General features: G+C 50.7%; 2 protein-coding genes across 4 annotated transcripts; both read left to right on the forward strand.

Moving 5' to 3' along the window:
* Positions 1-6,736: 6,736 nt before the first annotated feature.
* Positions 6,737-11,154, forward strand: MYL6B (myosin light chain 6B). Of its 2 annotated transcripts, XM_046014007.1 has the most exons (8): positions 6,737-6,885; positions 8,331-8,553; positions 9,289-9,316; positions 9,553-9,696; positions 9,927-10,100; positions 10,628-10,705; positions 10,857-10,895; positions 11,036-11,154. In XM_046014007.1, the coding sequence occupies exons 2-7, from the start codon at positions 8,377-8,379 to the stop codon at positions 10,883-10,885; spliced, it is 630 nt and encodes a 209-aa protein (XP_045869963.1). In that variant the 5' UTR covers positions 6,737-6,885; positions 8,331-8,376; the 3' UTR covers positions 10,886-10,895; positions 11,036-11,154. The 2 variants fall into 2 exon arrangements, with proteins under 2 accessions (XP_045869963.1, XP_045869965.1); XM_046014009.1 differs by lacking the exon at positions 6,737-6,885 and having other exon boundaries at positions 8,311-8,553.
* A 216-nt stretch (positions 11,155-11,370) lies between these two features.
* Positions 11,371-14,620, forward strand: MYL6 (myosin light chain 6). Of its 2 annotated transcripts, XM_046014011.1 has the most exons (7): positions 11,371-11,516; positions 11,758-11,785; positions 12,667-12,810; positions 13,039-13,212; positions 13,305-13,382; positions 13,684-13,728; positions 14,434-14,620. In XM_046014011.1, the coding sequence occupies exons 1-6, from the start codon at positions 11,514-11,516 to the stop codon at positions 13,710-13,712; spliced, it is 456 nt and encodes a 151-aa protein (XP_045869967.1). In that variant the 5' UTR covers positions 11,371-11,513; the 3' UTR covers positions 13,713-13,728; positions 14,434-14,620. The 2 variants fall into 2 exon arrangements, with proteins under 2 accessions (XP_045869967.1, XP_045869966.1); XM_046014010.1 differs by lacking the exon at positions 13,684-13,728 and having other exon boundaries at positions 11,374-11,516.
* The last annotated feature ends 1,355 nt before the right edge of the window (positions 14,621-15,975 follow it).

The following is a 15,975-nucleotide window of genomic DNA, read 5'->3' on the forward strand; positions in this document are numbered from 1 at the left end:
AATAAATAAAATCTTTAAAAAAAAAAATTTTAAAAGAGAGCAGCTGAGGGACCTTGTATCATCTCTGCAAACCTGTGTCTACCTAACACCTCCCGTCCACTCTACTCCTTAAAATTATCTTTTTTTACACAAAGCTCACTCTGGACTCTTCTGAAATCTGCCTCACCTCCCAAGAGACCTCATTCACCTGGAGCACCCTCAAGGGGAGACTGCTCCTTTCCGTGAACCCCATATTTTTATACTGGGAAGTGAGGTCCACATTCTCCTTGGGCCCCAATGCTGTTTCCCCACTGTTATTCTCAGAGCAGTAAAAATCTCAGCTCCTCTGGAGTTGATGCCAATCTGATACACTGTCTCTACCTTTTCTCATCTCTGTCATTCACTAAATACACAGACACTCAATATTTACTAAAGGGTATGGCACTCTGAATACTGCTGTCACCGTGGCGTCTGCAAGGTATAATGTGGGCTATTCAGTAATTATCATAGTTCCTCATTGCGGTGGACAATGTAGGTTTCCTCCCCAGTGTCCCTTCTACTCTTCTCCATTTGGATGGACTCCAGTTCATATCCAATGGCAGACAGACCCTGACTGGCCTGTCAGAGTAACATCTCCTTGTCACAGGGGCAGGCAAAACCCCACGCCTAAGCCAAACAGGGCATGTTATTTCCCTAGTCTTGCTGATTAATTCAAAGATGAATGGGCATTTTTCTTAGTCAGTCTAGTCAAAGTGAAGTTCAGGAACTGATTCCAATGGTGAAGAAAAGCTCCCGCTGCTGTGCCTGGTTGGCTCAGTCAGTAGAGCATGAGATTCCTGATCTCAGGGTCATGAGTTCAAGCCCCATGTTGGGTGTAAAGCTTATTTTAAAAATAATAACAGTAAATATTTCCAAAATAAAAAAGAAAAGAAAAGCTCCCTCTCTTCCTCCTGTGATATAAGGATGTGATACCCATGCAGCTAAGCAGGTATGGCTCCAGGAAGGAATCCAAGTATGATGTCAACACATGAAGGACAGTGGTAAAAAAATTAGAAAGTCCCTTTGTGATGTCATGAAAGGTCTGGATCAAAATGAACTTGAACCCCACCCTACCTCTTGACTTTTCAATTATATAAGTCAATAAACCCTCTTTATTGGTTAGCCAGTTTTATTTATTTTTTAAGATTTTATTTATTTATTTATTTATTTTTAAAGATTTTATTTATTTGACAGAGAGAGAGAGAGATCACAAGTAGCCAGAGAGGCAGGCAGAGAGAGAGGGGGAAGCAGGCTCCCTGCTGAGCAGAGAGCCCGATGCGGGGCTCGATCCCAGGACCCTGAGATCATGACTTGGGCCGAAGGCAGCGGCTTAACCCACTGAGCCACCCAGGCGCCCCTATTTATTTTTTTTTTTTAAGATTTTATTTATTTGATAGACACAGATCACAAGTAGGCAGAGAGGCAGGCAGAGAGAGAGAGAGAGAGAGAGAAGCAGGCTCCCTGCTGAGCAGAGAGCCCATGTGGGGCTCGATCCCAGGACCCTGAGACCATGACCTGAGCTAAAGGTAGAGGCTTTAACCCACTGAGCCACCCAGGCGCCCCTATTTATTTATTTGTCAGAGAGAGAGAGCGTGCGCGAGCGAGCATGCACAAGCAGACAGTGTCCAGCAGAGAAAGAAGCAGGCTTCCTGCTGAGCAAGAAGCCTGATGCGGGGCTCGATCCCAGGATCCTGGGATCATGATCTGAGCCAAAGGCAGTGGCTTAACCAACTGAGCCACCCAGGTGTCCCAAGCTTAGCCAGTTTTAGTCAGGTATTTACTACTTGCAACTGAAAAAGCCCAACGGAACATTCTCCTCAGAGCCAATAACCTTCACGTCCCTACCCTTTCAACCAATCACTCTCATGGCCACTCAACCTAGTTCCTATCTTCCTCTATATCCTTTAAATATAGGGTATATATTCAAATGCACTATTTTCTCCAACTAAACTCTGAGAGCTCCAACCATCTTGCTTCTTCATCCTCAAGACCCAAGCCCGTTAGTGACTTTCTATATTCTCTCAATCCAATAGGCCAGTTTTTTTTTTTTTTAAAGTAAGCTCTACACCCAATGTGGAGCTTGAACTCATGACCCTGAGATCAAGGGTCATGTGCTTTATCCTCTGAGCCAACCAGATGGCCCTAATAGGCCACTTTTATACTCATTCCTCTATGTGACCTAAACCACAAACCCTCTTTGACTCAGATTCTCAATCGCTTCCATGTTCATCCATCATCCCTACTCCACAAAACTCCAACCCATTACCATTTGCAGCTGCCGCTCTGTTCTAGCTCAATCATCCAACCAGCCGAGTACTGCTGGAAGAGGAAATCACTACCTCATGGATTGGCATCATTACAAACTCATGATCTTCCATGACAACCACCCTCCATGGTACTCAGCAAGTTCACATACAGAGCACAGAGAAGGCAACTCAGTAAATGTCAAATGAGTATTTGTGAACGGGTCCCCAGTAAGCCACCTCCCACTTTTCATAGCACCTGTTTCAAACCTTCACCATGTTCTCAAACCACCTCCTCCTCCTTCCTCTTTTAGCAAATCAATCACCTCATGTTCTACTACAGAGTAAAAATACCTAAGAACTCTATCTCCCGAATCCCTAATCTATTTCCTAATTAACTTACTAGTGTCAGTGTCCATCCTTGAACCTTCCCTTTTATCCAGAGAGCCATTCATTCTCCAGATATTTGACTGCCCAGTACATGCCAGGCACCGTACTTTGCTTGGCCCCAGAAAGAGTGTGTGTTAGTAGGGAGAGTGGGCAGAGACAGAAAAGACAGTGGCAACAACCTGAAAAAAAGGAACATGATCCCTTTGAAGATCTGAAAGCTAGTAGATGCGGCTGGTATAGAGGTGTGGCTGGTACAAGCAAGCAGCGTTTTAAACTGCCGGGTTTTGTGGCCCAACTAAAGATTCAGTCTTTATCAAAACACATGGAAGGATTTTAGGTAGGGAGATGACATAATCAAATGCACATTTCAAAAAGATCACTCCTCTTATTAAAGCTGTAGTTACCTATGTTAGTTTGTTCTCTGTCCTTTCTGTAGCTAAAAATATCTCAAATAGATTTCCAGACCTAACACAGACCTAGAGTCAGAATCTCTGCAGGCAGAACCTGGAAGTCTGTCTGTTTATAAAGTTCCCAGGAGATTCTTAAGAACAGCTAAGTCTTGGGGCGCCTGGGTGGCTCAGTGGGTTGAGCCGCTGCCTTCGGCTCAGGTCATGGTCTCAGGGTCCTGGGATCGAGTCCCGCATCGGGCTCTCTGCTCGGCAGGGAGCCTGCTTCCCTCTCTCCCTCTCTCCCTCTCTCTCTCTCTCTCTCTCTCTGCCTGCCTCTCTGCCTACTTGTGGTCTCTCTCTGCCAAATAAATAAATAAAACAGCTAAGTCTGAGAACCACTATTTTAGAGCAGTTAAAAAAAAAAAAAAAAAAGAAAGAAAGAAAGAAACTAGCATACTTACATGTATTTCTTTTTCTGCTTATATCTTGCATCTAGTGTGGGCTTATTAAAAATGGGACTTGGGGAGCGTCTGGGTGGCTCAGTTGTTTAAGCATCTGTCTTCTGCTCAGGTCAGCTCAGGTCATGATCCCAGGGTCTGGGATTGAGTCCCATATCTGGCTACCTGCTCAAAGGGAAGTCTGCTTCTCCCTCTGCTCCTCCCCTCTCCTTGTGCTCTCTCTCACTCAAATAAATAAATAAAATCTTTTTTAAAATGGGACTTGAGAAAGACCTTATAAACTACCCATGTATCATAAAACATCCTTATTATCCTCCTCCTTCTTTCTATTATGGGTTACCATGAATACCACTTCCTGGTCAAAATGCCAAAGGACTGAGGATATTATTGCTTTTTTTTTTTTTTAAGATTTTTTATTTATTTATTTGACAGACAGAGATCACAAGTAGGCAGAGAGGCAGGCAGAGAGAGAGAGGGAGCAGGGTAGAAGCAGGCTCCCCGCTAAGCAGAGCCCGATGCGGGACTCGATCCCCGGACCCTGGGATGACCTGAGCCGAAGGCAGCGGCTTAACACACTGAGCCACCCAGGCACCTAATTATTCCTTTTTTTTTTTTTTAAGATTTTATTTATTTATTTGACAGACAGAGATCACAAACAGGCAGAGAGGCAGGCAGAGAGAGAGGAGAAAGCAGGTTCCCCGTGGAGCAGAGAGCCCAATGTGGGGCTCGATCCCAGGACCCTGGGATCATGACCTGAGCTGAAGGCAGAGGCTTTAACCCACTGAGCCACCCAGCCGCCCCTGAGGATATTATTCCTAACAAATTTTCTCCTATTTACTTAGGAAATAGTGTTCTCTCTTCCTAAACTATTATACATCTTAACACATTAGCTAGTGTTTAAAGAGCTAGTTAAGCTCTATAGGGTGAACCTGCAATTATAGTTAAGCTCTACAAGGTGAACCCACAATTAATCAAATAACTGAAGATCTATAGTGCTGTGTAATTCCAAGAGTTGTTCTATTAGTTTGGGGGTTTTTTGTTTGTTTTTGTTTTTGTTTTTTTTAAGGGGAGAAAATGCATGCACGCAATGCAGGGGGGAGAGGCAGAGGGAGAAAGAACATTAAGCAGGCCCTGTGCCCAGGGTATAGCCCACATGAGGCTCCATCTCACAACCCTGAAATCTTAACGAGAGTTGAAATCAAGTCAGATGCTCAGTGGATGCTCAACCGACTGAGTCACCTAGGTGACCCTGTGCTCTTAGGTTTTGTGTTTTTTTTAAGATTTTATTTATTTATTCGACAGAGAGAGTGAGAGAGCACAAGCAGGGGGAACAGTGGGGAAAGGGAGAACCAGATTCCCTGCGGAGCAGGGAGCCAGATGCAGGGCTTGATCCCAGGGATCATGACCTAAGCTGAAGGCAGACACCTAACTATCTGAGCCACCCAGGCGCCCCTCTCTTAGGTTTTTAATGTGTACTTTTCTTTTACTTTTAAAGATGTGCCCTTCCTAATTATTCTATGTTGAGACTAATATTAGAATAAATATGCAATCCCTAAAAACTTACAAGTCAAATGCTATGTGTGGAGAGAGGAGAGAGAGGCATTTGTCACAGAAAATCCAAAATCCACACGTGTTGAAGAAATCACCTATGCCTGGTTAAGATCACGTTCAGTATAGTTTGCATTATTTATGATTAAAAAACAAGAATAGTATGAAAAATGAAGGACATTCTCCAATTTGTTTGCCAAGAGTCTTCATGTTTTCTCTTTGCACTACTTCTTTATAAAGCAGAAAAAAATGCTAGGAAGTCAGATGATGCTATAACCGCTTCTACTTGACAAAGTGCCAAAAGAGGGCTACAGCTAGACCAAGGGTTAGAGGGAAAAAGAAAAATCAGATAACCACATTTTCCAAATCAACTACTGCTGACATGATGAAAGACACAAAAAAGCATTTGTGATACAGCTCTTTCCCAGCCTCCTAACCAAATACTTATGAGAACAGATTTCTTCTTGCTCCATTTCTTTGGGTCCAGTGATCGTTTATGGGTAGAAAATGGGGGAAAACCAGCAACTTCATATGTTGGAAAGAGTAAAGGAAATTTATTTCACACTTACACACTACTGACTTTGTGCCAGGGGCCCCATTCTATTTTACAGATATTAACAGATCTCCTCCTCCCAACAGCCTTATGAGCTAGCTACTACTATCCTTATTTTACAGATGGGGGAACTGAGGCACACAGAGGTAACTAAACTTGTTGGTTACCAGCAAATACCTGGTAGAACCTGGGTTCCAATATAAACAGAGTGGCGTGAGCCCTTCTCTTTGGCTTCCCCTTTGCTGCCTGAGATAATTTAGCCCCTGGAGCGGTGAGGGCTCAGTGGAGGCTTCCGGGGATAGTTGCTAAGATTTCTACTCTTCTGAGCAGCTTGCACCAACCAGCAAACATCACTTACTGCCCATCAAGTTTATTTATGCCTCACCCTCCGGACCTCGCGCGGGCTTTCTACTCCGAACCTCTGCCTGCACGCCCGCCCAGGTAGCCCCAGCCTCAGCACCAGAGGCGCGGCATTTACTGACTCAGGGCCTGACCAGTTGGTTCCCTCCCCGCACAGGGCGGGGAACTTCTGATAATGGTTTGGGGAATGTGATGTCCAAGGATAGCAGAGGTGTCACAGACTGAAAGGGCTGGAGTGCCGAGCCTCCATTCCAGGCGGACCCGTGAGGTCCCGACCGCGGTATGGAGAAACTTCAACCTGGGAGAAACTGGGGCAGGTGACCAGGCTTAATCCCAAATCTTAACATTGACTTCTACTACTAGCTCATGTAAATAAAAGAAGGAGAGTGGAAAAAGAAACACTTTGGAGTTATTGTTCCAAGTCACATAAGAACTCAGTAACCTCTGCTCTCTTCTACCAAACCGCGAGAGTACGCTAAGCCAACCGCACCCCTCACTCCGGGGCACTGAGTGCACCCCACTACGCTTTACACCCGGCCCGCGGTGCCTTCGGCCCTCCCCCTGGTCCGGCATTCTCCCACAAGCCGATTCGGAGAAAATATCCCAGTCCGCACTAAACGGGGAACTCAACTCCTGGGGGCCTCCCGCACGCTTTTAGGGTCAGGGGAGGAGACTGTAAATTGAGCATTGCCTTTTAGTTCCGGGACAAGAAGTGCGCCAAAACTTCCTGAGTCACCAACCGCCGCCACCTGCCGGAAGCCACCGCCTGGGCGTCCTCCTCCTCCTAAACAGCGCGGTCTCCCGTGAGCCCGCGGGAGCTCGAGGACTACGACTCCCGGCATGCTCCGAGGCCTCTGGAGTTAACCCTGAGGGGCCCACAGCCTCCTCCCAGCGCCCCGCCTCCGCCCTTACCTGGACCCCGCAGGGTGAGTTTTTGGGAGCTGGGGAGGGAATCTTTCCTTTATTTAAGCTTGATTTAAGGTGTGCGTGCGTGCGTGTGCGTGTGTGTGGGTGTGTGCGTGTGTGTGTGATGTATTCTGGGAGAGTGGAATGATTCTGATTTTTCTAAAATGGGACAATGTTCAGTAATGAGATTCAGACGCATTTTTGCAAGTGGAAGACAGATCATCCACTCTGAACCCCAGGGTCTAAGGGGAATCACTAATATCTTCCTCAGAATTCTGCCTAAATCCTTTCCTTCCTTTTCCCTAGAACAAAAGTAGCCAGCAACCTCCCCGCCCCTCCCAACCACCTCTGACTTAGACCCAACCCTGGTGCCCCCCTGCAAGGTTTGGGACCTGGGGCCAGTGTCAGAGTTTTTATTATTCTCTGGTTGAGGGGTAAGTAGCCGTGGAGCTCATTGGACCTCCCACATCCTTTTGGATGAGAGATTTTAGGATTTAGGCCCTTCCCCTCAGGTGCGCCACCACAGAGTGAGTCCCTGCAAATTCAGCTGCATATTCAGCAGGCACCCTACCTTTGTCTGACCTGAATGACTGTGGACTTGTGGGAAAGGGTTCCTTCCTTGAGAGTATGGGTGGTGGTCAGTAAACCTGATCCTTGCCCCCACCCTTACCCTTCATACAATACTGGGAACAGGAGACAGTGGGGGTGTCACACTCCTCTTTCTGTTACTATTCTTTATCTATATTGTGGACAATTCCAGTTCTGGGCTGGGAGGGAAGGCGGCAAGGACTGTAAGTTTTGGGGATTATTAGTCTATGGGGTCAACTACCCCTGTTCCTCAACCGTGGTCAGAGGGGAGTGGAGGAGCTGCTTGTTCTTTTCACCTTACACTGTTCCCAGACCCCACTTTTTTTTTTTTTTTTAAAGATTTTATTTCTAAGCATCTGCACACGCAATGTGGGGCCTGAACCTACAACCCTGAGAGATTAGGAGTCGCATGTTCTACTGACTGAGCTAAGCAGGTGCCCCTCCCAGACTCCACTTTAACAATCCCAGTTCATAAGGCTCCCCTCCCTGCCTCAGCCTTCAAGAATCTAAAGCTGCTAGAAAAAAGGACTATTCTGTGTCAGGGGGTTGAGGCCTGGAATGCCTGCATCCTCTTCTTTGCTTCACCCTTATGTCAGTGTCTGTCACTGGCAAGCATCCTATCCTTACCCTGGAGGTTAACTCCCTTATTCTGGGCTATCTCTGGCTTCCTTCCCCTGCCCCCAAAGGGGCCACTGTTCTGGCCAGCATTTGGGCCAAGTGAACAGAAGCGAGAAGACCTTGGGACAGGAGTCCTGAACCATAGGAGTCCAGGGCAGGCCAGCATATCTCTCCTCTATCTCACCCTCCCCACCGCCAACTGGCTCCCTGCCCCTGCCCCCGCCCCTTGACATCCCAGACTCCCTGGCTATTTAAACAGAGATGGGTGCCCCCATCGGCACACTGTCCTTTGGACACCGGACATCATGCCTCCCAAGAAGGATGTTCCTATGAAGAAACCGGCAGGACCCTCTATTGCCAAACCTGCTGCCAAACCCGCAGTTGGGGCCCCTCCAGCCAAGACCAAGGCTGAGCCAGCTCCAGCTGCCCCTCCAGCCCCTCAGAAAACCCAGGAGCCCCCCATCGATCTCTCCAAAGTGGTGGTGAGTTCCGGGAAAATGAAGAAAGAATTTGGAAGGGATGATACAGGGTGGGAAACAGCCTAGGAGATGAGGGGGTATCTAGAAAACAGGGAATCAGTGAGCATCAGACAGATATTAGAGATTCCTCTTAGGCCCCCCCTGCCCCCCACCATTTCGAAGCATCCAGGCTTATGACTCTGCTGTTCTTTTTTGTTCTCTCCCTCTAACCTATAACATGTGTGTGGATATGTACACACATTCTCACTGACCCCCCTGCCAGAGGCAGGGACCCGTGAGATGGGGAACATCTGGGTTCTGAGGACAGTTTCAAGGTGAAGAGAGGGAACTGGTGCCTGTGCCTGGCTGGCTGTTCAATTCTAAAAGCCGCAGCTCCGAACCCCAGGAGGGAAGGCTGAAGAGGACAGACTTGTTAGACAATCACAGCTGGGGGCCAGGGGTAAATTTAGCCTTTGTTCAGCCCCCAGTTATGTGAGGGATGCAGAGCTCAGGGCACTGGAGGGAGGGAAACAGGTGGCATGGGATTAACCCTGTTCCCAGGAAACCCTCCCCCCCATAATTCCTCCTCTTGGGATTCTCCCAAGGTCCAGAGCTGGGAATGGGACTGAGGTAGCTGGGCTCCCAGCCTGGTCTCATCGGGCCCCTCCCCAAAAGTGGCTGCCAGTTGGTTGGGAGGAGTGCTGGAGAGAGATTGAATGAGCCCTGTCATCCCTCCTCACCTGCTCTTTTCTTCCACAGATCGAGTTTAACAAGGACCAGCTGGAGGGTGAGGAGAAGCTGGTCCCTTAAGCTCCACTGTCTAGTCCCAAGCCCCTGGTCAGATCCTCTTTCTCTTCCCCTGGCTCCGGTCCCAACCTTGAAAACTTCCACACTAGTGGTCTTTGGGTTCCCTATTCTGCCCAGCTGTAGCACGTAGTTTCTGAATCTCCTTTCTGTCAGGGGTGGGGGAGGGGTGGCGATGGGAACCCCTGGTCCCAATACTGACCTTTGCTTATACTTCAGAGTTCAAGGAGGCTTTTGAGCTGTTTGACCGAGTAGGGGATGGCAAGATCCTGTACAGTCAGTGTGGGGATGTGATGAGGGCCCTGGGCCAGAACCCCACCAACGCCGAGGTGCTCAAGATCCTGGGAAACCCCAAGAGTGATGGTGAGGGGGACGCCTGGAACAATGCGGGTTTTCAGTGTGGTGGTGGAAACCGAGGAATGTTGGCAAGGTGACAGAGGATGCTGGGGTGGGTTTCAGGACTTCAAAAACTATCAAACACAGCTAGAAAAACAAACTGAATGTTGAACAGGATGAAGGCCTGCGTGGTAGGGATGGGAACTGGGTCCAAGGTGACACTGCACTGACCTCTCCCTCCTCTTTCCAACCACTAGAGCTGAAGTCCCGGCGTGTGGACTTCGAGACTTTCCTGCCCATGCTCCAGGCTGTAGCCAAAAACCGGGACCAAGGCACATATGAGGACTACCTGGAAGGGCTTCGGGTGTTTGACAAAGAGGGGAATGGCAAAGTCATGGGAGCAGAGCTCAGACATGTCCTTACCACCCTGGGTGAGGCAGGGACCAGAACTCCTGTGGGTTGGAGAGGAGGGGCTGGACCAAGAAGGTTAGCCAAGTAGGCAGAGCCAGGGAAGGATTATCAGCCTATAGGTCATGGGCAGGAGAATGAGAAGGTCAGAGCCATGGGGGCAGAATCCAAAGGGCTTCTTCCCGCAGGAGGTAAAGTGAGGGTAGATGCAGATGCCTCCCCAAGGACAGAGGAAAGAGGATGAGGTGGAAAACCTGATTTTCTGTTGTGGAAGAGATGCTTGTGCTCTGTGATCTGGTAGCCCTTTAACCCTCTGGAATTCACTTTCCCTCTGTGAAAGCTTTCACAAGGTGCTAGTGCAGGTGAAATGGAAAACAAGATCCAGGGACAGCTTCTAGCTGTTAACATTACAAGGAGGGGATTCTTTTGGGGTTCTGTTGCCATGAGAAAGTTTCCAAGGGTGGGTGAAGAGAAGGTACCACCTAGAAGAGAGAGGCCTGGTTGGTGAGGGAGGGAGGGCAGGGACTAAAATGCTATGTCTGGGGCTCAGGAGAGAAGATGACTGAAGAGGAGGTGGAGACTGTTCTGGCAGGACATGAGGACAGCAATGGCTGCATCAACTATGAAGGTGAGGGGCCAGGGGAGCAGAAGGGACAGGGAAGGAGGGGAGGCAGAAGGATCGCGGTCTGTGGGTGGGGACACCCGGGGTCTAGATTGTCTAAAATCAGATGGATTATCCAAGGGCCTGCTTCTGAACCCCTCTTGCCTCCTCCCTGCAGCCTTCCTGAAGCACATACTAAGCGTCTGAGCTCCTACAGGTAGGGCTCCTCCCGCCCCACTCCCCGAGAGGCAAGTTTCCTTTCCTTTCCTCAGCCAGGAAAGGAAAGGGGGGGAGTGCGTTTTCATGTCCTGCTGCGCGCGAGCGACCGGCCTTGGCAACTTTCGTGTTTTTCCACAGATGCGGTGGGGGTCGGACGCTGCCCCACCCCCACCCCCCGCCTCTCCGGCAGGCGGAAGCAAGTTCCTGCCACTAGGAGGCCACCTATTGTTTCCAAATAAAGAGACGATTCCTCACTAGGCGTCCGACTGTTGCTTTCTTCCGAGGAGGGGGAGGGAAGGAGGGAGAGGACAGTGTCCGATATCCAATCCGGTATCCTCTGATCTTCCTGCTGCACCGAGTAGCGAACTCCCTGTGCCCCGCTCGATCCGCTTCTGCGGTTTCCTCCTAGCCAGGTAGGGTTAAGCCGAAGGAAGCAGCGGCGGGCCCCGCCGGCCTCATTACTAATATAGCGATGTTATCTGCATAAAGCCAGGCCAGGACTCCTATTGGCTGGATCAGCTGAGAGTGACGTCATTAGGACGTACTAAGACAAGGGTTGGGCTGGGAACCGGAGCCATTACTGCAGGGAAAGGTCCCGCGGAGCGGAGCCGTCAAGATGGTGGGGCCCGGGGCCTGGAACGATGAGCGGGATTTGGGGCGAGAGGCGGGAAGTCGGGGGTGGGGGTTTGCAAAGGGAAGCTGAGGGCCTGGAAGGTCGGGAGTGGGGTTGGAAAGTTTGGGGGTCTTGTCCTGTCGGGAAGCGAGTCCCCAGCTCGGAACAGGAGTTTGTGGTTCCGTTTGTGGGAGTGGGATAGAAGCTTGGGGTTCCGATGCTGACTGCTCCCCTCTTCCCTGAGCAGTGTGATTTCACCGAGGACCAGACTGCAGGTAAGTAATCTCTGACCCCTACTGAGGTCATGTTTAGGGAGAGGGACCCCCGCCTCTAGCACCCACCTCCTAACCCCAACCTGTCATCTCTTCAGCGCCCCCAGGGAAGTACTTACCGGATTCCCTTCTCCCGCTTTCTGGATCCTCCATTTTCTTTTCTCACTCTTTCTTCCTCCCTCCCCTTCCACTCTAGATCCGAGCCCCAAGCCCCGGGTGAGTTTTAGGTGGTGTGGGTATGTGAAACAACTTGGTCACCTAATGCCTGTTGTGTGGGGGGTGTGGGGAGGGTGTATTAAGTTGCCTCTGCTCCTCTGTCCCTTAATCAGCTTCTGCCTTTTTCCTCCTGTGATAACACCCCGCCCGCTCCCCCCGCCCTGGCCACCCCCCTCCTCCAGCTTGGAACTGTAAAGATTGTAAAAAGCAGTGACCTGGAATCTTGTGAAAATGGGGACAGGGGGATTTGCTGAGGATATTTCATAGCTGTACCCTCTGAAGGTCTCTTTCTGTACAGGAGGGGTGGCAAGTATCAGGCTGGGATGACCCCAGTCCCAGGCTGCTGCTCCCACTTCCTTATAAGGACAGGCCCCAGACAGGGCGGTGGCAAATTCCTGCCCTTAGTAAGAGTAGTGAGGCAGTTGGGCAGGCTTGCTGTAGGCAGAGGGGTCTGTGAATGACAGTTCTGCCCAGGGGGGAGGAAAGCTGTGTCATTATGTGGGACACCTGTGTTGGGAGGCAGGGACACTAGGCCCCTCTTAGTGGACTTGGGTGTACAGTGGTACAAATACCTGGTTTCTTCAGCATGACCGAAGTTGAATGGGCAGAAGGGGTTGTGAGGGTTAACCCCCCATATGTTCAGTGCTGATGTGTATCTGAATCTTTAGAGTTCAAGGAGGCCTTTCAGCTGTTTGACCGAACTGGGGATGGCAAGATCCTGTACAGCCAGTGTGGGGACGTGATGAGGGCCCTGGGCCAGAACCCCACCAACGCCGAGGTGCTCAAGGTCCTGGGAAACCCCAAGAGTGATGGTGAGGGTCTTTGCGGACAATTTCTCAGTGTGGTGATGGGCCTACAGCTCTTCAGCGGAGAGCTTCCCTTTATCTGCATAGGCCCAGAACTCAGGCAGGTTTGTCTCAGCTAGCAAACCCAACAGATTTCTCCTGCTTTGAGTGGCAGCCACCTCCTCACTCGTGGTCCCTGTCATGTCCTCAGTCCCAAGAACCTGCGTGACTTTCCTTCCGCCTCCTTTATGGCAGAGATGAATGTGAAGGTGCTGGACTTTGAACACTTCCTGCCCATGCTGCAGACTGTGGCCAAGAACAAGGACCAGGGCACCTATGAGGACTATGTCGAAGGCCTTCGGGTATTTGACAAGGAGGGGAATGGCACCGTCATGGGTGCTGAAATCCGGCATGTTCTTGTCACCCTGGGTAAGGCTCTACCCTGGCTCCTGGAGTGGCGGTGCCACCTGATAACACACCTGCTACCCAGTTCCCAAAATGCATTTTTTCTCTCTCTGCAGGCGAGAAGATGACGGAGGAAGAAGTAGAGATGCTGGTGGCAGGGCACGAGGATAGCAACGGTTGTATCAACTATGAAGGTGAGGGATGAATTGGGGCTCTCGTGGACGAAGTTGTCTAGGCAGGTCACCCCCAGCATTTGGAGCTCTCCCTGTCCCTGGGCTCCAAAAAGAACCCGGAGGCAAGGGGCAGGGCCCAGCCCAGCCCAGGAGTGGGAGGCAATGGGAACATGACAGGAAAGGAAGGGGTAATGTGTAAAGGGGGTTGGGAGGCGGGAAGGAATGGGAAGTCAAAGGGAATGTCTGTTCCTCCATCACCTGACCCCTTCACCCCATACGTCTGTGTCTTGTCTTCACCATGAATGTCTCTTCCTTCCTGCAGCGTTTGTGAGGCATATCCTGTCGGGGTGACGGGCCCATGGGGCGGGTACGGCTCCTCCCAGCCTCCCCTTCTCTAGTTGCCCCCTCCCCAGTGTTTTTCTGCCCAACCTCTGCTCTCTAGCTCCTACCCTTCCCCTACTACCATCTGACTTCCTCCTAGCATGTTTCTGCATGGAGCTGACTGGGGAGGGGAGGGTTCCTCAAAGAGGAAGACAGCCTGGGGGTGTGGTACCTCCTTTTCTCCTAGAATGGGCTCTGAGGTTTTGCTTATAGGGCCCGGGGTGCTGGTGTCTGCGAACTCACACCAGCCTGTTCCAGTCTTGCCTCGGGGTGATCCTCTGGCCCTGGGGCACAGGTGGTTGGCATAGGGGGGTTGGTTGCCTGCCCTGTTGTGCTGCTGGAGCTGACTAGTCTTTTCTTCTTCCTTCTGCTGGGCAGCTTGGAGGTACCCTAACCCAAACCTCTGTCTTCTCCTGCCAATGGCTGACAGTAGCTGTAGGTGTAGTTAAGAACTTTTCTGTCTCCTGCTGTGTTCTCGCTGCTCAGGGTGGGGTGGAGGGGCTAATAGCGGGTACGGGGGGAGCTGGGGGCCGAGAGAACTGGGCAGATCAAGGTGGCTCCTCCGCAAAGCCAGGGTTGGTTTCTGCGGGCGCACTCCTAGGCTACCTTCGTGGTCCTGTGGTCTCCTGGCCCCTGGTGGACCCCTCCCCGCGGCCCTCCTCCCTGGCTCATCCCTCTCTCTAATTCACAGAGCTTGTCCGTATGGTGCTGAATGGCTGAGGATGTTCCTGGTGTGCCCGAGCCCCGTGCCTTCCCCCGCGTGAGACTGCATGTAGCCCGGAATGCGTCCTAGGTCCTCTTGTCACAGCACCTCTGCCAGCTTGTCTCTTGGATATTTGCTGTCAGCAGTCACCAAATAAACTTGCTCTGTGCCCTAAGTACGGTTCTGCTTTCCTTCCTGAGCAGGGTGAAGGGCAGGAGAGACCATGTAGGGTCCTAGGCCAAGGGTTGGGAAAGCTTGGGGAAGAAGGGCTTGTAGGATCCATCTTGGTGTCATTTAAGGACTGCTGGCTCCATTCATTGATGCCACAAAGGCTACCCCCTGGGGGACTGAGGAAGCCAGACATACCCTTAGGACCAAGGCTGACCATGCTCTTGCTGGCTCCCACCAGGAGGTCCTCCTAGCCCTCCAACTGGTTCAACCCAGCCCTCACCCTCCCAAGCACTGGTGGCCTCTTGTGGGGAAAGCCCACAGAGTGTCTGATAGAGCGAAAGCCAGGCCTGTGTTAGCACTGCCCGCGCCTGTCACTTCATAACACAAGCTTGTGAAACGCCTGCCTTCTTCCCGCCTTTATAAGGAAAGGAATGAAGCGCTTACTTCTGTGAGGATAAATACACAAAATCTCCAGGTTGTGGGGACGTTCTTCCAAGTCTCAGACAGTTATTTTTAGGGCAGGTGAGGACCTCTGCCCTGCTCCCACACCCCAGGGCGCAGTCCCCCCAGTTGTACTGCCCGCAGCCCATTGCAGAGAGAGGCCTAGTGTTTTTCCAGTGGCTGGCCCAGTGCCTCTCCAGCCCAGGCGAATGCCCCTGGGAAGGACTCCGCGAAGGCTGCCCCAGCCCAAATCCCCCTGCCTGAAAGCCACAGGTCAGAGAACACAAGGCATTCACAAGATGGAACTGAAAGCAAATTAATTTATAAAAAAAAAAAAAAAAAAAAAAATGAAAAAAGAGAAAAGAAAAGAAAAAAAAAAAAAGAAAATTTACAGAAAACCTTGAACAGAAGAAAGGTGCCAAGACGCAGAGGAAGAGAAACACCGGGACTTGAGGAACAAAGGCCTGGTGGGAGGGACCAGGGAGAGCTGGTGGGAGGCGGGGCATCCCGGCTGCCTTCACATCAAGGATGAAGAAGGGAAAGGTGGTAGGGGAGGCAGTGGAATCCAGGGAGCAGAGCCAAACTGCCAAGCTGGGGGTAGGCACTACCCTGGGTCAGGCACCCCTCCTCCACTGTCCCCAAGTCCCAGGGAACCCCTAGCTACCAGTCAAGGTTCTAAGGATCTTGGTGGAAGAGGTTAGAGGGGTGACCCACCAAGTAATAAGGAGGTGCTTAAGTGCTTTTTTAAAAACTCAGGTTTTTACAATTCCCCATCTTCTCTAGCTCCCCTCTCCATGTCTTCTAGGAGCCCAGGGACAGGCCCAGGGAGGAGGAACAGTGCTCTTTTTTCCTCTATTACCTATCACAGGAATCCCCAAAATACGTTTCCCCACCAAATACACATACGCTGACATCAAC

The sequence above is a fragment of the Meles meles genome, chromosome 7, assembly GCF_922984935.1.
Source record: "Meles meles chromosome 7, mMelMel3.1 paternal haplotype, whole genome shotgun sequence".
NCBI classification, from domain to species: Eukaryota; Metazoa; Chordata; class Mammalia; order Carnivora; family Mustelidae; genus Meles; species Meles meles.